This window comes from Heteronotia binoei, chromosome 12 (genome assembly GCF_032191835.1).
Source record: "Heteronotia binoei isolate CCM8104 ecotype False Entrance Well chromosome 12, APGP_CSIRO_Hbin_v1, whole genome shotgun sequence".
In the NCBI taxonomy this organism is placed as follows: Eukaryota; Metazoa; Chordata; class Lepidosauria; order Squamata; family Gekkonidae; genus Heteronotia; species Heteronotia binoei.
The window spans coordinates 39619327-39642052 of NC_083234.1; the positions used below are offsets into that span (position 1 = coordinate 39619327).

Here is a 22726-nt window from a genome sequence, read left to right on the forward strand (position 1 = left end):
CCGGGGGTGGAAGAGGGGACTGCATCAGAGCTACTTTTATTGCTAATCTGTAGCAGTGTTTTCTGTGCTCTAAAACACAAATTGTGAAGAGCACCCTTGAACAATTAAAAGAAATGTTCACATTCTGTCAGCCATTCAAAATTGTTCAAAATTTTATTGCAGATGCTTTGCCTGTGACTACTTTTGCATTGTTTTCCAACAACTATTCTTGTCCCACTCCCCCATCTGCCCTATTCACCTGATAGGAGGTGGGTGGTGGTGGAATAATTTATAAAATATTAATTTACAAAAGGAATACTTTCCCTGCTTATCTTGATCCTGCTGGGTGTGTGGGATATTACGACTGTTAAGTATTTTATTTATCAAGTGGTTGCTGAAGTATTGCTGGTTGAGAGCACAGGCATGATTATGTTCATGTGCCTTCAAAGAGAGGATAGACAGACACCTGTCAGGAAGGCTATAGCTTTGTATTGACTGGATTTAGCAGGGGTTAGACTAGATGACCTCTAAAACACCTTCCAATGTTATAATTCTATATGTACGTGAGCCTGTTCATTGAATATGCATTGTGCAATGTATGCTTTTGTGATCCAGTTCATGATATTTTGGGGGGTTAATCTGGGCTCCATCATTGACTATAATATTAGTTCACGAATTCAGTTGGGATGCCAGGGTTCTGCATTAAGAAGCTTTCACAAACTTTCCATCCAGATCTCATACACACTGTCACTGTATGCACTGCACATTCTTAACACATGTACTGCATACATGCAGTATATGGATTTATAATATATATGTGTTTATATGTACACGACCTATTAGTGGATCAAATACCTATGGTTTTGAAGTGTAGCAGGAAGCGCAGTCTGGGATCAGATCTAAGGCTGGCAGCCAAGGGGGCACCCAGATCTCCCCATGCTATTTTCCTGACAGAAATGCACCTCCTGGCTAGTATTAGCCATGGTGGAGGAAAAAAGTACCCATACTGTATTCTTTTTTAGTAGCCAGCAGCACTGTGGGTAGGGTTGTCAGTTCCAACTCAGAAAATACTTGGGGACTTTGGGAATAGAACCAGGAGACTTTCCCATTCCCTGAAATAAATAAATAAATAAAAATACAGCAGTGCCGTTCCCCTGAATACAGTCTTTATTTCCTTGTCTCCAGCAGCTGGCTGCACTTCCACTAAATGAAAATGAACACACATGAACACACACACAAAGCAGCCAGAATAGTTTGCAAGCACACACTTTTGGGATCTCACTGGGGCAATTTATTTACAGGAGTTGTTGAATGTAACCATCTTTCAACCAGTTTCTTCAGACTAACAGGAAAACAAAAGGAGAGTAGCCTAGGGAGTGGGGTTTTCCTCCATTCCATAATCAGTGTCTAGTTAACTCCATTTTACTATACACACAACTTATGAAACCAATGCAAAACAAACACAGGGACTGTACTGTCTTCTTTTCCTTTTTCTCATGGTTCACACATTCACCGAGAAGAGCCATGTAGCTCTGCTTGCCTGCCCTGTCCATGCAGCTTTCTTCCAGCTGAGATTTAAAGGCACATATATAGTCCAAAACACAAGCAGTTTTCAAGGTTCTTTTAACCATGCTGAGGTTTAAAAGCACATCATAGCTGTTAGAGCAGGGTTTCCCCTCACCAGCCTGCTGGCTGGCTGGTAGTGGGGAGGAGCCAGCAAAATCTGGGGATCCCCCCATTGGGGACCTGAGGGCTGGCAAGCTTAAGTGTGGGAGGACACTTTTCTTCAAAGAAACAGCATGGGACAAGAAGTAGAAACTTCTCCCCCAAAGCTGTGACCCATATCCAACTCAAACTCCCCATGGCATCATGTTACCCTTTTTTAAAAAAATTAAAAAATGGACTTTTTATAACACCTTAATGTTATGTTTCAAGGTCTTTAACTTGTCTCTACAATAGCTGCATTGGAAAAGCCATTGTATCAGAGTGATCAACCAGACTACATGGATAGGGACTGTAGCTCAGTAAAAGAGCATCTTCTTTGCATACAGAAGTTCCCAGGTTCAAGTCCAGCAGGTTGTAGATGGTATGAAGGACCTGAGACCCTGAAGAGTCACTGACAAAACTTATATTGTCATGTCAATGTTCTGGTTCATCATAAGGCCGCTTCCAGTATTCATGAGTGTTCAGTAGGGCCAAGATTTTTTTTAATTTGTGGGGTTCTGGGATCAGGAGGTATACACATTCCATTTTGCCAAAGCCTTGGGAGCTCCCAATCTCAAAATGATGGCTCAGTAGGTAGAACTAGACACAAAATGGCAGTTTCTCCAAAAATACAGCTTTTCAGTTCAGGTCTATAGTATTTGGGTGGTAAAGCCTCCCTTCTGCAGTTTTCCCAAATCCAATTACTACCATCACTCTCCTCCCTCAAATTATAACTGACCCTGCAGGGGGGAAAAATTTTCCCAGATACTTCTGTGTTTTCCCTGAAAGAAGCCAATTGTAGCTCTTATGCAGGGGAGGAGTCACTAGCATTCTTTTTCCAGTCAGATGTCCCTGGGAAACCCACAAGCAGAGCAGGAAGACCAATAACTCCCTCATGTTATTGTCCTCTGGCAATGGGTATTCAGTGGCTCTGAATCCAGAAGATCCGGTCAGCCACCACTGTCAGCTACAAAATTATCTTATGTAGGGTTGACAACAGACCTGGAGAAAATGTCCTGTCCTTTAACAGGATGGTGCTATTTACCTACATGCTATGAAAAACTTCCTGTCCTTGAATAACATTATCCTACTGAACCGCTGTTAGAGGGGCAAGTTATTTTTCCCCATCAGCTGGCAACCCTTACAAATGGCTAAATGCAACTTTTCTCCTCTCTGAAGGATATTTCACACTTCTCTTCAGCGTATAGTCCCAATGTACATACAACTCAGCTCTTAGTTGCGGAGGTCCCACCTGTACAGGGGCTTACCCTGAAAGGGTATACCCTGATATATGTAGGTTCCAAATGCAGGATCTGTACCTCCAAAAATGGAAATCATGGGTCCTTTTGTTCATAGCTTGTGTACTGGGTGGTGTAGACAGGACTTTGCAGTTAGGGAGGTATGCCTGAGGAAGGAATGGGGCCAAGAGTGGACCTGAAAGAGTTCCAGAGAGCTGCTATTTGCTCTGTTGACAAATAGCAACTGATACAACTGTAGGTCAGTTTCTCCAATAGAGAAAATAGAGGCTGCCTGGTATGGTTGCCAAATCCCATGTGGGAAATTCCTGGAGATTTGGGACTGGTTCCTCAAGAAGGCAGAGTTTAGGGAGGAGAGAGCTCAGTGGAGATGTGATCCCATAAAGTCTGCTTTCCAAAGTTGCCGTTTCTTCTGGGGGAACTGGTCTCTGTAGTTTGGAGATCAGTGGTAATTCCAGGAGAAATCTTGGCCCACACATTAATAATTTGGATGCCCCCTCCCTCTTTCCAGCCAGACAAATGTATATAGTTCCAAAAATGCTCATAAAGATATTTCATAATGCACTGCAGTTTCTGTTTGTATGCTACACACACACACACACACATATATGTTTATACCTCCATCCCAGTGGATGTATATAATATAATTTCTGCATGTGTGTGGTTGGATTTGTGTGTATTTGTGTGTATTGTATGCATGTGCAATAATATACTTTTTGATTTACATTTGGTTACAATTTAAAATCTTCTCGTAAATATTTCAGACACTGGAATAATTCAGCCTTATTCCCTTGCTGCTGTAGTGTGGTCTGGGTTGGCCAGTGAGAGATTAAAATTTATTTCCATTGTTTAAGAGAAAATAATGAAGTGCATCTGAGTGGGCTCTGTTATGTCACTGGGGAAATGTTCATGTTGGAATAGAGTCTTAACTCCACCCAAGTACGCAATGATGAAATCTGTTGGCACATGAAAGCAGCACATTTTGTGGCAGGGATGCGAGAGCTGCATTCATGTACAGTATGACAAGGGCCTTTTGGAATGAATTAAGTTTGTCTCAGGAAAAGAAAGCATTCTTTCAGTCAGCATAAAATTCTGTTAGAGCGGGGGGACAAAGCACAGTTTATCAACTGTTAAAGGCAGAAATTCTTTTGCCCCCCCAGTCGGAATGAAGAGGCAGACACAATTGTTGGGATTTAAACCGGGCCGCTTTATTAGAATTAACAAACATAACATAACTGGCAGGGAAGGGAAAGCCAGACCAGACAAGCCCTGGGGTCAACACCTGGACCCCGCCTTGTCCAAAGGGCGAGCCACCCTGCCCCCAGCACAAACCCGCCGTAATCGGGTTGTACTGAGCGGCCAGGCCCGCAGCCATCACCGACCGGGCTGGCATCAATCCCCATGGAAAGATCCAACCAGGTGAGGCTCTCTGTGATCTGCATCACCGTACTGAGCCGTTTAGCCCATCTACGGTTCCTGCATACCACCGCACCAACGGTGCTAGGCCATAGGTGCTCCCCTGGAAAACCCAATGGCCAAACCTAATCCAGCCTGCGACCGAACTAACCTCAACAAAACCTAACCTACTAGGCAGTACAAGGTAGGCGAAAAACACCCCCACATAGGCCAATTGTGCGGGAGTGAAAAAATTCCTACCTGGCCCCAAAAGGCGACCGGCTTGTACCTGTACTGCCAATGGGGAAGGGCGGGCGGGCAGAGAGCCGAAACAAAACTGCTCAATAAGGCGGGAGCCGGGGCTTATATAGCCCCAACTCCGCGCCTTGCAAAACACCCGTATGTCGGGTGATGTTGGTGCCCCTCCCTCCTTCCGGGGGTGCAAAGACGGCCCCCAGCCTATAGCCTGCCAGCTGGCTCGGCTGGGAAGGGGCCGGACCTTGCCCCCCCAGTCGGAATGAAGAGGCAGACACAATTGTTGGGATTTAAACCGGGCCGCTTTATTAGAATTAACAAACATAACATAACTGGCAGGGAAGGGAAAGCCAGACCAGACAAGCCCTGGGGTCAACACCTGGACCCCGCCTTGTCCAAAGGGCGAGCCACCCTGCCCCCAGCACAAACCCGCCGTAATCGGGTTGTACTGAGCGGCCAGGCCCGCAGCCATCACCGACCGGGCTGGCATCAATCCCCATGGAAAGATCCAACCAGGTGAGGCTCTCTGTGATCTGCATCACCGTACTGAGCCGTTTAGCCCATCTACGGTTCCTGCATACCACCGCACCAACGGTGCTAGGCCATAGGTGCTCCCCTGGAAAACCCAATGGCCAAACCTAATCCAGCCACCGCCAATGCCAAGCCTCTGCTTAGGCATTAGCGCCCCAACGGGTGGCCCAGAGCCAACCGCACCCCCTGACAAACTTCCTCTACAAAGGCCCGGTTACCCAAATCCAATAATTAACACCATCCGGCCGGTACAGGTCGACTTAAATGACCCGAATGGCCGGGTGAAGGGGCAAAACCTAATCCCACCTCCAAGGTCCTGGAAGGGCCCAATTGGCCTTACGTCTGCCCTTGCACTAAGACCGGGCTGGGTGCCCCAGGAGCCATCCAGCGAAATGGGCAGCCCCAACGGACCATGCTGCGCCCGCGAATGAGAACCTGCCTTCTCTCACCCCGAGCCACAGCACCTGAAAAACAAACCACAATCAGCAACGTGCACAAAATTGATAAACATTAGGCCAACCCCCTAACCCTCCACGGAGGACTGCCTACCTTGGATCTTTTTTCCCTCCACGGAGGACTGCCTACCTTGGATCTTTTTTCCCTGGAACCTGTTCACCTCAGAGCAAAAACATCCCAGAAATAACTAACATCGGCCCAGCACGGGTATGTGGCCAACAACCTACTGGGAGCCGGCCGGCGGATGGGGCTGAGGCCCTTTTCCAGGTGGCTGCGAACTGCCGCCTCCGCCTCCGGGGCGCTTACCGCCCGCTCCGGTCTTTGCTCTACTGCAGGCCGACAGTGCGTGGGGCCCACTGCACAGCGGACACTCGTGACGAAATTTACAGGGCTCCCTGGGGCAAACCCCCTTGGACGCGAACTCCCAGCACAACAACCGGGAATGATCCGGCTGGCCCGCGGAAACGCGGGCACCTGGGGTAGTCTGTTGTTGCTGTGCTACCTGGACCAAATGACCGCTATCGGACCTATCCCCGGAATTTGGTTTTGCCGGGGCCATCAGCTGCAACCACAGCTGTTGATTTATTTGGTCCCACGGCATTCCGGGATTGACAGCGGCCCGCATCCGGAAGGCTTCGTCGTATTGCAGCCATGCTGCCCCGGCGAAGTCCGTATAAGCCCTATAAACTATGTCTATATATTGAAAGAGGGCGGCCGCCCTGGCCGGCTGTGCCCTTGCGATGACCCCGGCATAGATCAGAAAGCCGGGCAACCAATTCGCCCAGGCCCTGTCAACCTTCCTGCGCTTTATCTTTTCCTTGTCCCTGTCGTCGAGCTCCTCCTTACTTTTTTTTTCGAGCTCCCTAAACAGGAGACCAAAAACATCGACGTACTCCCCACGGAGGATTCTCTCCCGTGTGGCCGCCGTCAGATGATCCCCCAAAGGCAAAGAAGTGTCGCCGTAGGGGAGAGCGTGGAAAGGGATACTCGCATAGGGGTTCGGGGGGTAGAACCACCCACCCACTTGAGTTAAAGGCCATGCACCCCGCAACTGGGCCCCCTGCTGCCCGCCACCTGGCCAAATGCCCGGTGTGGGCAGCGAAGGAGGGGCTGCAGGGGGCGCCCCAGCGCCTACCAGCTGACCAACAGGGGCAGGAACTGTACTGGGCAGCAAACTGGGTGTATGAAAACCCAAAGCCCACGGCTGAGCGGGGCCCAACTGTTCGTTGGCACCTGACCACCCGGGCCCCCATCCCACCCCGCCCACCCCCGGCAAATGGGGGGTTGGCTGGGCTGGACCCCAAGGCCAACCTTGAATGGGCAAAGTCATGGGCTTACCACCATCACCCGGAAAGACGCCCGAGCCTCCGGGGGGCCGCGGGCCACCGCTTCCAGATGCCCCGTCGCCCGATGGCACGCCCGATGGGCCTTCCCCTGGATCTTCCTCCTGGTCAGATTCCGGCAGCGCTTCCGGCTCCAACTGCCCGCCCTGCAAAGCAGACAACCTTGCCAACAATTCAGTTTCAAAAGTCAGCCGGGCCGACCGGCTGGTGGCACGGCGACGGCCCTCCCAAATGGGTGAACCTCTGGCCACACGTTCCTGCTCGAGGGCGTCCAATTGGCTAATAATGGCGAGACGAACCCGCTCACTCTGGCCCTGATCTTCAGTTGGGGCTCCTTGCTGGCCCCGCCCCCGGGGTGGGCGAGCAGGCTGCTTGCCCTTAGACTTGCCCTGTCCCTTCTTAGGTGCCATCCTCTAATGGTACCAATGAGCCCACGCCTCCTCCCAGAATAGGAAGAGCCGCAAACGCCCCTGTTAATGGGGTGGCCCACACCACAGCTCCCGACACAAAAGGACAACCCAAAAAACTACCAGCCCCGCAAGTAGGGAATGGATGAAGAGAGGGGGAAGGTTGCCAAAGGCGCAAGCCCAAGCACCCGGCCCCCAAGCAAAACAAACCAGGGGGGGGGGGTGGCTGAGGAGGACAGGAAGCTCGCCACGCTACTCACTCCAAGGAAAACAGTGGCCTAATCCCCTCCAAATTATGATGAGATAGGCTAGGCTGGGCTATCCAGGTCAGGGCCAGGGGAGGAAAAAACGCCGCACCGTGGTGGCCTGAGACCCCCAGGAGAAGGCAGCTGCCTGATAATGGCCAGTCGCCTGCGCACGCTTGGACCAGGGGCCACTTCGCGCAGCCCTGATTCGGGCTAAGCAATGGGAACAAAATGCCCTTGGGCCAGGAGGCCTTAAGCAGGGAGCGCCGCGCCGACCCGATCCTACCCGGCCACCCCCGAGCCTCCCACCCCACTGGGCCTTGGCCCCCACGCCTGACTCAGCCTCTGAAGCGCCTCGCCGCGCGAAGCCCCGCCGCGCCGAACAGCTGTTCCTCCGAGGCCGCTGCTACGCCGGCGCGTGTTCCAGCCCTCGCAAGCGCCTCGCAGCGCGGAGCCAACGCCGCCCGGAAGGCAAGTTGCTAGGTCGACCCTCGTTACTCAGGCCTAACCCTGAGCTCGGACAAACGTGGCTCTCTCCAGAGAGCCGAAACAAAACTGCTCAATAAGGCGGGAGCCGGGGCTTATATAGCCCCAACTCCGCGCCTTGCAAAACACCCGTATGTCGGGTGATGTTGGTGCCCCTCCCTCCTTCCGGGGGTGCAAAGACGGCCCCCAGCCTATAGCCTGCCAGCTGGCTCGGCTGGGAAGGGGCCGGACCTTCTGTACTCCATTCAGATGATTTGCGAAACCATGATTTCATTATGGTACCTGCTGTTCGTGTGATGGTCCAAATATGGGCCACTCCACCTAGTACAGCTAATTAGAATACATTATACTAATATCTGAAGGCATGGATTGAAGTAGGTTTATTAACCTCAGTTGGTCTTGACTATGATGACATGGGCCATCCTGGTTTCATGTTGTTCTTGTTCCTTCTCACTGCCCTCTCAATGGCCTTACATTATGTAAAAAAAGGAATTTTTGTTATGAGAATGTCTGGTTTATTCTCAGGCTCATGCACCACCTCCATTTATACATGAAACTGAAAGAGAATATTTCCTAGTTGAGGAGATCTTTGGTCTAACCATACTTTATTGTGACATCTGAATTATAGTTGCTTCATCAGATTGAGTTTGTTTCTTGTCATAAAGCAGGATTTTAGCACTAAAAGCGGTTTACATAATGCCCTTTATTTTGACATTATCTAGAGATGTATGGATATTCCACTTAGGACACCAGTGTGGTATAGTGGTTAAGAGTGGCAGACTAATCTGGAGAACTGGGTTTGATTCTCCTTCCTCCGCATGAAGCCAGCTGGGTGACCTTGGGACAGTCACATTTCTTTCAGAAATCTCTTAGTCCCACCTACCTCTCAAGGTGTCTGTTGTGGGAAGAGCAAGGGAATATGACTGCAAGCTGCCTTGAGACTCCATAAGGTAGAGAAAAGTGGGGTATAAAAGTCTGTTCTTATTCTTTTCGTATATTGTTGAGAGCCAGTTTATATGTATGGAGAGCCAGTATGAGGTAGTGGTTAAGAGAGGCGGACTGTAATTTGGACTGGTTTGGTTCCCCATTCCTCCACATGCAGTCAACTGGGTGACTTTGGGTCAGTCATAGTTCTCTCAGAGCTGTTCTCTCAAGAGCAGTCCTCTCAGAGCTCTCTCAACCCCACCTACTTCAAAGGGTGTCTGTTGTGGGGAGAGGAGGGGATGGAGATTGTAAACCACTCTGAGACTCTGAGTGAAAGGCAGAGTATAAATCCAATCTCCTCTTCCTGCTCCAGTTTTGATGATGGAGTTCCCATTGATCAGTTCTCCTGTAGCTGCTCCCAAGGAATTCTGAGAGACATAGCAAGGGCTGAGAATTTTCAGAATTCCTTAGCCACACACAAAACTTGGATTTTAAGCATGTTCATAGAGATGTCCTTGGTGTTGATGGCCATTGTGTGTCTGGGTCCTTCTTTGATAGAGCTCATCCTTGGCTAACTTGAGCCAAACCTTTCTGTGGGTTTTTAAATTATTATTTGTAGCCTCTGGCGGTGCTTTGCTTTAATGCTTTCTTGTAAAACATTAAAAAAATATATTGTAAGCTGCCTTGAGTCTGGGGTTGGAGAAAGCCACTTTATCTATTTAAACATTTCCTCTTAGTTCACAGTGGCTTACAATGATAGTTAATCGTTATGTAGTGCAGGGCTTTTTTTTAGCAGGAACACACAGGAACACAGTTCCGGCTGGCTTTGTGTCAAGGGGTGTGGCCTAATATGCAAATGAGGTACTGTTGGGCCTTTTTCTACAAAAAGCCCTATGTGGAACAATGGTGATGCCACGGGTGTGTGGCCTAATATGCAAATGAGTTCCAGCTGGGCTTTTTCTAGAAAAAAAACTCCTGATGTAGTGTCCTAAATAAATAGATAAAGGTAGTCTGCTGAGTGTATCTTTTTCATTCACACTATTGTGTAGGAATAGGGTTGCCAGACCCCCATCCCAGTTTTGTAAAGTGCTTTTCCATCACTGGCTAGTTGGCCCGCAGGGGGCAATTCCACTCTCAACCAACCCCCAAGACAATGTGATGATGTCACCTGGAAGTGACGCAATCACTTTGTTGTCATGTGATAATGCTTTGATTTTGGGGCAAAACTCTATGGTAAGATAGGCTACACACCATAGAGTTTTGCCCCAAAACTAGAGATGTCGCTTCCAGGTGACATCATTGCGCCACACGTGCAAATCCTGGAAAGCACCCAAGATCCCCTCACTGGCTGCAAGGTAGGACCTGGTAACCCTATATACAGATGGCTAGCCAAAGTTATCAGTAAGTACAAGCTGGCATTTTCAAAACCAACCTATTGACTTACCAGTGATGTTCCCCTTTGAAGGGACAGCTGGTCCATACTATTGATTTTTAAGGAACTTTTTTTTGCTTAGAAGGTGTGTTGAGAAAACTGTACACAGAGCCTTTTAGAAATGAATGCTATTTAAATACATGCAATACTGGTCTTCAGGCCATGGCTGGTATTTGTGGGGGGTTGTGTGAGCCCTTACAGAGCCTCCATTTCTTACTCTTTTTTTGAAGGACCTGCTGCTAATGCATATAGATAGAGAGCAAGGGCATCACAACACCTGCCTACGTTTCACAGAGAAGGGCAGAAAAATGGCACAGTGAAGTCACTCAGTGGTAGAGAGGATTCCCTCTTAGCACAGGCCAAGCTCTTCCCGTCTTTTGACTTTGATGTCACAAGACTCTGATGCCATATCATGTCCTGTCATATGCTTTCAATTTAGTGTGTCCCATTCTTCTGCTTGGGGAATTAACAGTGGGTGAAGAACACTGTTTAAGTGCATGCATTGTGAATGCAATGATAGCGATAAGTATGGGGCCCATTTGTGAATTGAGCCACAGGACTTCTTTTTCATGCACCACCTGTAACAAGTATGTGTTGGAGGAAAGTAGGAGCCATCTGCAATCATTGGTATGTTACACTACCAAGCCATGAGTCTAGTGACACCTTTAAATCCAATGAAGTGTTATTCAAGGTATAAGCTTTTGTATGCAAGCATACTTCTTCAGATGCAGTGAAAGAGAATTTCCTCAATCATTGCATATAGAAAGAGATGGCTACCCACCTGAAACCACCAAGCCATGAGGCTTCTTCGGCCTTTACCATAAATGGAATTAATGCAAGACAGGAAGAGTTCTTTCCCTGCCAATAGAATAAAATCCCACAGGAGACCATTTGTTTTTACAAACTGGATGGGATTTTAACTTGGCTGAATAATTAATGCATTAAAACATGGATTGGTGAAAGTAATTTACCTGCCATCTTCTTCTCCTTCTTTCTTTTAAATATCCAGGTGGTGTTGTCGACAACAGTGAATGTGGATGGGCACGTACTGGCAGTTTCTGACAACATGTTTGTTCATAACAATTCAAAACATGGACGGAGAGCTAGGAGACTTGATCCATCTGAAGGTACAACCCTTTAACCAGCATAGTCATCCCTAGACTGTGTTAAAGAATCAAAGTAGGAAAGTTCTGACCAAGAGTGAGTGACAAAAGAAGAGCAACCCCACTCCTAATTATCAAGGACTTTTAATTTTCTGGTATCTGTCTTGATAAATCTATCAAAATAGTAATTCCATAGAACAGAAGTTATCAGAACAGTTGTGTAAGCCACCTTCTCTATTGGATGGAACATATGTATGTACTGTCAGCTCTCAACCAACCCCAGCAAGCACTTTTCAAGGCAGGAGACAGAGTTGGTTTGCTACTGTGTTCCTCTACAAGAGCCTTCCTTAGTGATGTCCCATCCTAAAACCGACCCTGCTTAGTTTTCAAGATCTGACAAGATCGGGCTGTACCATGCTGCCTTTCCTCCTGTGGGGTAAAAAGTGTGATGTAAATATGTAAATGCATAGATTGGTTCATGTAGCTCAGAAGGTCTGGCAGCAGCTCTTCAGAGTTTCTAGTACTTGTCACCTAACTAAAATAATTCCCTATTTATTTTGGAGGAAAAATTCATGAAGTATTGTTAACCTGAACAGATAAAATTTCAATACCCTCCTCAGTTTTGCAAAGATATATACCTCTGAGTGAGGACTGGACCATCTATCTGCTAATATGTAGGCAGGTTAATACAAGCGTATGATCACTAAGGCACCATTTAATGCACACAGAACTGGTGAAGTTCATTTTGGACATTTGCTAACACATTATGAGATAGAACAAAGTTTTTGAGTCCAGTGGCACCATTAAAATCAGTGAAGTTTTATTCAAAGTATGACAGATGAACAAGTTTTGCTTGTGCGTCTTTAAGAGCAATCTTTTTTATTTCACATGCAGTTAGTCGGTCCAAATGTGGTATCATTCATGAATGCTTTCTTCTCTACTATTTCAGTGATGCAGAGTTAGTGTATGGTATTTTGCTTAAAGTGTTAGATTAGGACTGAAGAGGTCTAGGTTCAAATCTCTACTTAGTCATAAAGCTCACTAGTTGACTTTGGGTCACTTACTCTCTTATTTTAACCTAACAGTGAGTTGTTTGGATAAAATAATGCAACCACTTTGGTCTCTATTTCTTCAGAAGAAAATGTTAAAATCTTTTATACACACACACACACACAAACTAAGAGTTGGATTTATACCCCACCCTTCACTTAGAGTCTCAGAGCAGCTTACAATTTCCTTCCCTTTCTCTTCCTACCACAGACATCCTGTGAGGTAGGTGGGCCTGATAGAGCTCTGACAGAAACTTCTCTTGAAAGAACAGCACTGAGAGAACTGTGATTGACTCAAGGTCGCCCAGCTGACTGTATGAGGAGGAGTGAGAAATCAAACCAGTTCTCTATATTAGAGTCCACCTCTCTTAACCACTATACCAAACTGGCTATAAGTTGCATAAATTGCTTTAAATTCTTTGGAAGAAACATGGATTAAAAATGTGGTAGTTTATTGAATAGGATAGAATAGGTAATTTTGATTTTCCAAGAATGCTTCCCCACTTTCCCTTCTCTACTGCATTTTTACTCTCTGTTCTTGTGGCCTGAATTTGTCCTATGTATTTTGTCCCATTTCCAAGACCTTCTTATTCACCCATACAATATTGTGCTTTCTTGGTACGCCATGGAAATCTCTAAATGACGCACAGGCTATGGCCATATAGGAAATAATGTGATTTTTTTTTAAGTGACAAATTAATTAAAAGATGGCTTTGGAATCAGTAAAATATTCCTCTTTATTGTCATTCTCATGTGGTTATTCACTATATATAGTTACAGAAAGCTGAGGTACACTTATATCTTCGGAGGTTCTATGAGTAATAGCAATTGGCAGGACTTTTTTGTAGCAGGAACTCCTTTGCATATTAGGCTACACCCCCCCTGATGTAGCCAATCCTCCCAGAACTTACAGGTCTCTTCTTACAAGGCCTACTGTAAGCTCTTGGAGGATTGGCTACATCAGGGGGATGTAGCCTAATATGCAAAGGAGTTCCTGCTACAAAAAAGCCCTGCCAATTGCTATTACTCATAGAACCTCCGAAGATATGAGTGTACCTCTGCTTTCTGTAACTTTATTTTTAAACCACATTATCTCCTATATGGCCCCTGGATTTCTGTATAAAGCTCCTTCAGATTTTAGGCCATGATCTCATGGTATCCATCTAGAGATTATTTTGAATTCGTCATCCCTGCAGTTTTGACCCCCAAATCTGTGTTTTCAATTTTGCTTCTCCTTTCATTTAAAAAAAAATCTGACATTTTCTGTTTGCTCGCACCAAATATTTGGCAAAATTTATGCATCTTAAAATGTTATTTGTATGTGAGTAAATAAATATTGTACCAATGTTATGTGTGTACATGACATATATTGTGTGTACGAAATCACTTGGATAAGCAGTATATGTGGAAACAATACAGTTGAATCTTAAAAGCCAATTGCAAAAAGCAGAGAACTCTGTTGAGAAAATATGAAGCTAATATGAAAAGAAATTAAGCTGGTCACGTTCTCTCATCCCTCCATCCATCATCTCTGGGCAGTGATGAAAGTGGAACCAATGTATTGCAGGAGTTGTTTTGTATGTTTTTGTTTGAAAAGTGAGGTATCCATAAAGAAAAGTGAAGATAAGCGAGTAAAGCTACAGGTTGGAAAATATAGAGTAGACTCTGTGTGAAACCTGTAGGGCTAGATTCAACAGGTTTTTTCTATCAATCTCACTCAGTTTTCCTCCTAACTACAGCCCATTCCAGATTGCTTTTGTTCATGCAAGACCCATGATCTTCAGCATAGGCATTTTGGGTAGTCGAAGTGGTGCTTCTGAAACAAAAATCCTGAATGGAGACCCAAAATCACTATCTACCACCACCACCCTGCTGGGGTCAAGCACAGGATGGCCCTTGTAGGAGCTATCACTAGAAGCCACCTGTCCAAGGCCCAGGTGGAGCAGGTATAAGCAGTTGCTGCCAAGTCAGCTGCCTGAGACTTTGACAGAGCAGGTGCCAGTTTCTGTTGTCAGGAGTGAGTGGCCAGAGCCCTGAACAGACCAGGTGCGAGTGACAGTGGCAGCGATCTTATTTTTTCCTTCTTTCATCCTTTCCATCAGGGCGATGACAGGGCCATTGGTGGTTGGGGGCCCCTCCAGCATGGAGCCTGGGGCAGCCACCCCTATTGCTCATTAGCTAGAAGCATCCCAGTGTACTGTACCACTTCATTCTGCTGCATGAGTAGACCCAGGTCTTAATTAACCTTATGTCTAAAACTGTCTTTTTTAAACATTCAGTCATTCGCTGCCCTCATTTGCTCACAGATAATTCTTGCATGAGAGGGCAAATTAGATGCAACACTTCTGCCAAAATCAACTATGGGAACAGGGAGTTATATGGATCTGGGTGATGAATGGTGTAACCCCTCCCACCTTTCCCCTGATCAAAAATGACCCCCTAGTAAGGGGGTAAGTTCAAGGGATGTACTTGCCTTTTCTTCCCTTATCAGGTCTTAAGGCAGCCAGTAGGGCATTTTTTGATCCAGGGAATTCCATGGAGAGAAAGAGTTAACCACCCATTGCCCTAGTGCCACAGCTCTTATCCATGTGCCCACAATCAAATGCTTTTTAAGGGCAAACTGCACATTGAGAGTTCCAGCCACAGAACTCTGGCATTACATGTAACCTGGTCCTAAGATCAGCAGCCCAGCATCAAGTCTGAACCACCCCTTCCTTATCTTAAAATCAGGTGCCTCTTACATTTTCCAATTGCTTGGCCAGAAAAGAGCAGCTAAGAAACAGCATGCTAAATATTCTGCAAAAAGACTTTTTTCAGACTTCCTTGCTCAACTGGGCTTGACTTGATTTTCGAGCAAATCAAGCAACATGACATCTTAGTTAAACAGAAATGTAACAGCACAAGATGTGTATGAAAAAGTGTCAGCCATTCCCTTAAACAAGCTGCACAAAACATAACAATGCGCAGAAGGAAACTGACACTAATTGATTTTAGTTTGTTTGGCTAAGCAAGGAATCACCGTCGTCTGCAGGCTGGCTCTCGGTGTATTTTCAAGCAATTACAAATTGCTGGATCTGCTAAGCTTCAAATTGGATAATCGCCTCCACTCTCTTCAGCCCCATTCTGGCACCAGTTAAAAATAACTAGAGAAGCCCCTCTTGGCCCTATCCTCACAGCTAGTGAAAGTGAGAAGACTTTGTGACGTTACAAGAAGAGACAAGTTAGTCTATTATTTCATTACAGTGTTTTGTTGCATTCCCCCTCCCCTTTAAAATGTGCCCCTGCATCAACCTAAAGGAGAATTAATGAACTGGAAGAAAATGATTGAATCAGTAAAGAATTCGGAGCAGTGTTAATTCTCCCCCAGCGGGCAGTGAAATGGTAGAAGGAAACTCCCAGGATTCCAAAGCTAAGAAGCCTTCCAGTTTTTCCTTGACTGATTGAATGTGATTGACTGGCTGTTCAAAGGAGTCTCGTAATTTTGGAGCGCTGCCAAAGCTCCCTCCCACCTTTGACCTTGTCAACATTGGGAATGGAGTGATGGATTGACTTTGGTTATGGACTGGAAACCATATTGGGATCTTGATGGGATGTATAGTCCAGAGGCCTTGAACGTATGAAAGAGACCAAGGCAGGGAGGGGGAGAGAAATACCCTGTCCTATAAAGGCCAAAAATTATTGTCATCATCTCCTGTGTTGCATAGGTCCCTATTTTGCACAAATACCCCTATTTTCTGACCTCTGTCAAATCACTATCCCTATTTTGTCCTTGTTGGGTATGCCTAGTTAAAATTCTGTGAATTGTAAGAGCTGTTAAAATTCTGTGAATTGTGAGAGTCTCTCAAAGTTAAATATTTGTGTCAGTGAATAGCTGGACACATTTTGGATGCATTTGTCCCTAGTGTCCATACAAGCATATTTATCTGTTTCAAAGGCTTTTTTTAATGCCATCTCTCAACCCTAAAATTTCTTGAGGTGGCTAATAACTCAAGTTAGAAGCAATAACTAAAAAATACAATTCATAACTCAACAGCCAGAAATCCAGCAGCAGCTTAACTTACAGAGAAGGGAAAAGGGAGGGGAGGGAATCTGAGTGAACATGGTTTTTTTAAAAAAATCTGATACCCAGAACTGGCACTAGATGAATGGCCATGCTGACTATGTTCTAGAGTCAGGGTGCCACTACAAAGAAGGCCTTGTCTATTATGGCCACCTTCTTCACTGTAATAGGTAAGGATTCATGGGATCCAAAGAAGATGGAAGTTTCTGATGATTGATGTACATTATCTGGAATAAAACTGGGAATTGTGCAAAGAATTTCCAGCTTCTCCAAGCCACCATTATTATACATTGAGAATTCCAATGCTTCCAATGCCCCATGAGTAGCTGGGGGAAAAGATGCAAATAAGCATTTTGGAAATAGCTGTACTATTACATATGTAGTTTGCGTTTATATAAATTACGAATTGGTCTGTGAAGTTTTAATGGCATAATGTGAAGTGCCCTTAAATAATAAATGGGTTGAGTTATGAATATGCACCAATCAGGTAGGACGATTATTTATCTTAGTCCTTTGAGATGTTGACTATGGTGAGTCAATAGAGTTTTCTCAGTATTTATGTGAGTCAATATGAGTTTTCTTAGTATTTATGTGGAGAGTGTACCTCATGGCAGGGCTACAACCACAGCCTCTTCCCTGAAAAAGCTTTCCTTTTGTTATGCATCTCATCCCTTTCAACTGAGAAGATAAAGCTTGAATGCAATATTCTTGCCAGTTCTTCAGCAACAAGTGAGCTCGCTCCTGTGTTCCAGTGTTCTAACCAATGAGTGTAAAGGAACTTGCAAAGTCCTGGCCAGTCTTCCTTATTGAGAAAGGAGAGACCAGACCCCTTCTAGTAAATTTAAATGAAAGGATAAGAAGAAGTGATGTCATGGCTGGGGAGGAGCCATCCTCCCTCACTGCTATCCCTCACACCATCTAAGAGCTTTGTTACAATAAAAAAATTCATATTCCAGAATCCAGCTGCCATTCTTTAATTGGAAACTACAATGGTACTTTAAAGGTCTTTAACCCTCCAAAAAGGATTCAGTGGTGTGAAACAGTATTCTAGGTGGGCACTTGGAATACTCACATTGTGGCTTGTGAAAAGACACATTCACAATTATCATAAACCAAAAGGCTACCATGACTGCTGCATGCCCAGTGTGCCACCCCACCAAACACATTACAATAAGATATATTAATTGTGTAACTGACCCAGGAAATAGATTATGCCCTGTTCTGAATAGGGTTACACTCCCCCTAAAGGAGCGGGTTCATAGCTTAGGGGTGCTCCTGGACCTTCTGCTGGATAAACAGGGGCTCCTTTTACCAATTCTGGCTGTTGAAGCAGCTGTGGTCCTTCCCAGGCAGAAAAGATCTTGCCATTGTAGTGCATGTCCTGGAAACACCTAGATTAAATGACTGCCTAGGAGCTACAGTTGGCAGAATGCTGCAGCTAGAGTGTTGACTGGAGTAGGTTGTAGGGCTCTTGTTCCATCTACGCTGGCTTTCAGTTTGCTTCCAGGCTCAATTCAAGATGCTGGTAATGACCTTTAAAGGCTTTTACAGCCTGGGACCAGTATAACTGACCCATAAATATGAACCTGCCCATACAGATCATCTTTGGAGGCCCTGCTTCAATTGCCTTTGCCATCTGAAGTCAGATGGGTGACAACCCAAGAAAGGGCCTTCTGAACTGTGGCTGTGAAACTTTGGAATGACCTCCCTGGGGAGATTTGGCTACCACCTCTACCAGTGTCTTTCACCAGCAAGTAAAAACTTTTTTTGTTTCATTCGGCATACCCCCATAATGTACCCAACATGGTTACTGGCTCTCCTTCCGGTGTCATTTGTTTATATATTTTTGATTGGATTATTTCCTAATTTTAAATGTATTTTTAATTGTTGAAATATTTAAGGGGTTTTTTTAAAGTATGCCACCCTGTGGACTCTGATTGGGTGGAAAGGTGTTTTAAATAAGATAAAAATACACAAATAAATATAATCTTTGTAATTATCAAGATACTGCTGAGTATGTAGGCTTATCTCTCCCAGCCCATATTGAACTTTAGCCTGCTTCTGGAGTGGGGCAGAGGGCTTGCAGGTCAGACTTATGACACAAAACTGTGCAAGCTTTTCAGGTTCTCCAAAACTTCTTATTAGGCTGGATGTTAAAAGAGAAGCGAACCGCAATGTTAAAAGTACCCTTCACATGCAGAATTTAATTATATTCAAACATAATCACCAAGTTCTGAAATCATCTAGGCTGATTGGATTCTGAGGACTCTAATTTTAATTTTTTTTATTTTAACTTATATGATACTTTTCATTTATTTTAAAACCAATTGCATCTTCCTTTTATTATGCAATTCTTCTGTGATTTCTTAACAGTGTTTGTGTATTGTAGTGGAGCGCCTCTGCATATTAGGCCATGCCCCCTGATGTAGCCAATCCTCCAAGAGCTTAGACGGCTCATAGTACAGGGCCTACTGTTAAGCTCCAAGATGATTAGCTACATCAGGGGGCATGGCCTAATATGCAGAGGAGCTCCTGCTAGAAAAAGAGCCCTCAGGCTGAGAAAGTGTAACAGAGTAAAGGATATTCATGGCTTCCTTCAATTTGAACTATAGGGTTCCAAGAGATGAGATGATTAGAACCTCTCTCAGTGCTAAGCAGGAACTTTCTGCCAACCAAAAGCCTCAATCCTGAGAAGTGGGCAGGTGTCACATTGGGACATGTTGCTCAGAAGAATAACAGGTAGCATGTCTAAGAGCTATGTGTGGCTCCCAAACAACTGACTATTACTGTTCTAGAGACTCTGGGGAGGGGTGGTTTAATTACAATGCCCCACTAGGATCTCCATTCAAACCTCCGTTCTGCCATGTAGCTCACTGAATGACCTTAAGCCCGCCACCTAGGATTGTTGGGATGGTGAAAGGGGACCATGTATGCTCCTCTAAGTTACTCAGGAAAATGAGCAAAATACAAATCTGATGAAGAAGCCCTGGCAATTTAGTTTAACAGCATTTTATCAAAACATCACAAAAAGTCAAGAACAGGTGAACACGGTCTGTTGCAGAATATGCTTACATGTAAAGCAAATGATCTATACTCAGCCAATTATTCTGAACTATTGTATCTGTGGATTTCTTACTCCAGTGGAGGCAAATAACTGTTTTCTGCTTCCCCAAGCTCATGAGGCCCAATATAATCAACCTTGTTTCTACCAAGGACTGATAAAGTAGAAAACCATATTTGCACTAGAGATTTAACCTGGTTTAATAGTCATCTGCACTCCCTTGTCAACTCTGGAAGCTTATGTAAGGAAGTGTGAGGGATTTCTAACAGACATTGCTTAGGATTCTCGCCAGATTGTAATTCCCAAATTTCTTTGGGGCAGGGAGGTAGAAAGCATGGTGGCTGGAATAAAATTTATATACTTGTGCAGGATATTGGAGGGGAAACTGAAAAGGTTTTCCTGTACAAGGGGATATTGCAAAACAGTAGGGGAATACTAAATTTCTTTAACATTTTTACCAACGTAGGTTGCTGCCCCAAAGATTAGATGTATTTGATCTCCATCCATCCATTTATCCAGGTTCTAGTGTACAAATGCCGTGGAGGTGAGCCACATATGAAAACATCTCCGGCTCTGGAATGGCCTCCAAACACATAAATGTACCTATGATTGTAGATCCAATGAAGTTATCAGTGGAAACCTTCATAAAGGCAATTTGTGCCTTCACAGTAACTCTAGCGGCCCCATCCAATGCTTTGTTTTATTTTTTTTCCTTTAGCCACTCCATGCATCAAAGCTATTAGTCCAAGTGAAGGCTGGACCACAGGTGGAGCAATGGTGATCATTATAGGAGACAACTTCTTTGATGGACTACAAGTCGTGTTTGGGACCATGCTTGTATGGAGCGAGGTGGGCAACCTTACTTTTTTTCTCTTTGCATTTTGCCGAGCTGGATGCAGGTCCTTCATACTGAGGGATTCTCTGTTTTTCTTTGTGACTATGTAGTTATCATTTCTCAGGGAATGAGATTCAAATAGCGGTATCAAGGAATAGCTAAGAGGCAAAGAGTTTATCCCAGTTTAGCTCATCTCCAGTAGATTTGGCACTTAGTTTATGCCATCCTACAGCTGACAACTCCCAAATCTGCAATGTTGCCCTTATGCTATCCTGCAAAGCCCCTTGGGGCCAGTTCAGAGCCCCCTTCTCTGCCCTTCTTGCCATTGCACTTCCCTTCCTGCTGACCCATCTGCATGCCCCCCTGCCTGTGCTCCTGCAACTGCTTTCAAGCTCCCCCACTATCCATGCTCACAGCCACCATCTTCCACAGCCCTTTCCCTGACAATGCAGAATGTGAATTTGGGAGTGCCTTCTCCATGGCCACCAGAACTGCTGCTGCTACTGTGAGCCACCTGCATTCTCTCTTTTGATGTAGGTAGCCAGGAGCATAAGTGTCACTGAAGTTGCACTCAGGAGTTGGGAGCTGCATGTGTACTGGTGGGCTACATAAGTATCCATAATGGGGGATGTAGTAACTCCATAGGACAATTTCAACCTACAAAATAGCATGTGGGGAAGGTTTAAGTCCCACTCCCTGTGCACTGAGGTTCCAATCTGAATTCCATGCACACCTAGGAATTAAACTTTCAACATGGAACTCCTAGGACATGTCTGATCAAAACAACCAAGGTTGTGGGGCACAAGGACTTTATAATGTATGCATTGCTCCTCATTATTCCAACTTATTTTCCAGTAATAATTAATCCACCCCCTTTTTTGTTTTTTAGTACCAGATAAGGATACACATGATTGGAGCCTTAGTATTTTCCTTCTGCTGTACCAAAAACCATGGCTTTTGATTTGGTCCTGTTAGCATGGTCGGACTCTCATTCTGATGAATTTAACTTTCTGATCTGTCCAGTGGCAGAAAATGGAATAGTGAAGGGCATTGTGGGAGAACCTCCTAAATTCTAACTTGTTCTCTCTTTTTCAACACTTCCCAGCTGATCACCCCTCATGCCATTCGTGTCCAGACACCCCCTCGACATATCCCCGGTGTGGTGGAAGTGACATTATCATATAAATCCAAACAGTTTTGCAAAGGAGCTCCTGGTAGATTTATTTATACAGGTATGTAGGAAAAAATGGATTGCAAAGGATTAATTCAGGGGAATCTTATTTGTCTGTTTCATAGCCTGCATCAAAACTGCTCTTCCCTGTTCTCTTTTTTGCTTTACATTGACGTGGGCAATGAGGGGGGGGGGACTTCTTTGCTCTGTTTCCAAAAATCTGTGCAGTCCCCCTCTTTAAATTTTATAGTCCTGAGATCTTTCTGTGAAATACCAGAATAAATTGAATCTATTCATTAGATTTGCACCTTGCCCTTCCTTTATTGATTTCAGGGTATCAAACATGCCCCCCCCCCATTTATTCTAACAGTCGCCCTATAGATTGGATTAGGGCTGTGAGAGAGCCAATTGGTGAAGACCTTTTTGTTTCTTTTGGCTTTCCCTTTGATGTTTTTAATATTTCTTGTTTAAAATGTGTATCTGCATTTTTAAGTGGGTTTTGAATGTTGTTTATTTCTTATTTATTTATTTATTTGATTTATAAACCATCCTCCCTTATGCAACTGGGCAGAGGGTGGGGGACAACATTTCCAATATACAAATTCAAATATCAGATATCAAGTTAAAAGCAATTTAAAACAATCTAAATCATTTAGCAAATAACTTACTGATGGCGCATAAATATACAGCTTGGTGTCCTTTCCTTGGGAGGGAGGAAGGAGTAGGAGCCAGGCTAGATGGAACCTGTTGCTGTCCTCAACCATAGGTGTGGCAAAAAAATTCTTTCAGCCCCTGCAGAATTGCATTGTCTCACAGAGCCCTGATGTCATTAGGCAGTGAGTTCCGCTATGTAGGTGTCAAGGCCAAGACGGCCCTGGATCTGGTTCAGGACAGCCAGACACTTTTTGGGCTGGGGATCACCCATAAGTTCTTCTCTCCTGAGCAAAGTGCTCTTTGGGGGATTTACCAGGAAAGGTGGTACCACAGATAACTGAATCAAAAGATGGGATAAAAATGTTTAAAATAAAAGAAAC

The 22726-nt window shown here is 45.0% G+C and overlaps 1 protein-coding gene across 1 annotated transcript in view; it reads left to right on the forward strand.

Annotated features, from left to right (window-relative positions):
• Positions 1-22726, forward strand: part of EBF2 (EBF transcription factor 2) — a 323444-nt gene that overhangs the window by 265368 nt on the left and 35350 nt on the right. Inside the window, exons 8-10 of the mRNA XM_060251623.1 lie at positions 11423-11540; positions 20405-20535; positions 21627-21753. Coding sequence (XP_060107606.1) covers positions 11423-11540; positions 20405-20535; positions 21627-21753 — 376 coding nt within the window. The remainder of the gene's footprint in view (positions 1-11422; positions 11541-20404; positions 20536-21626; positions 21754-22726) is intronic.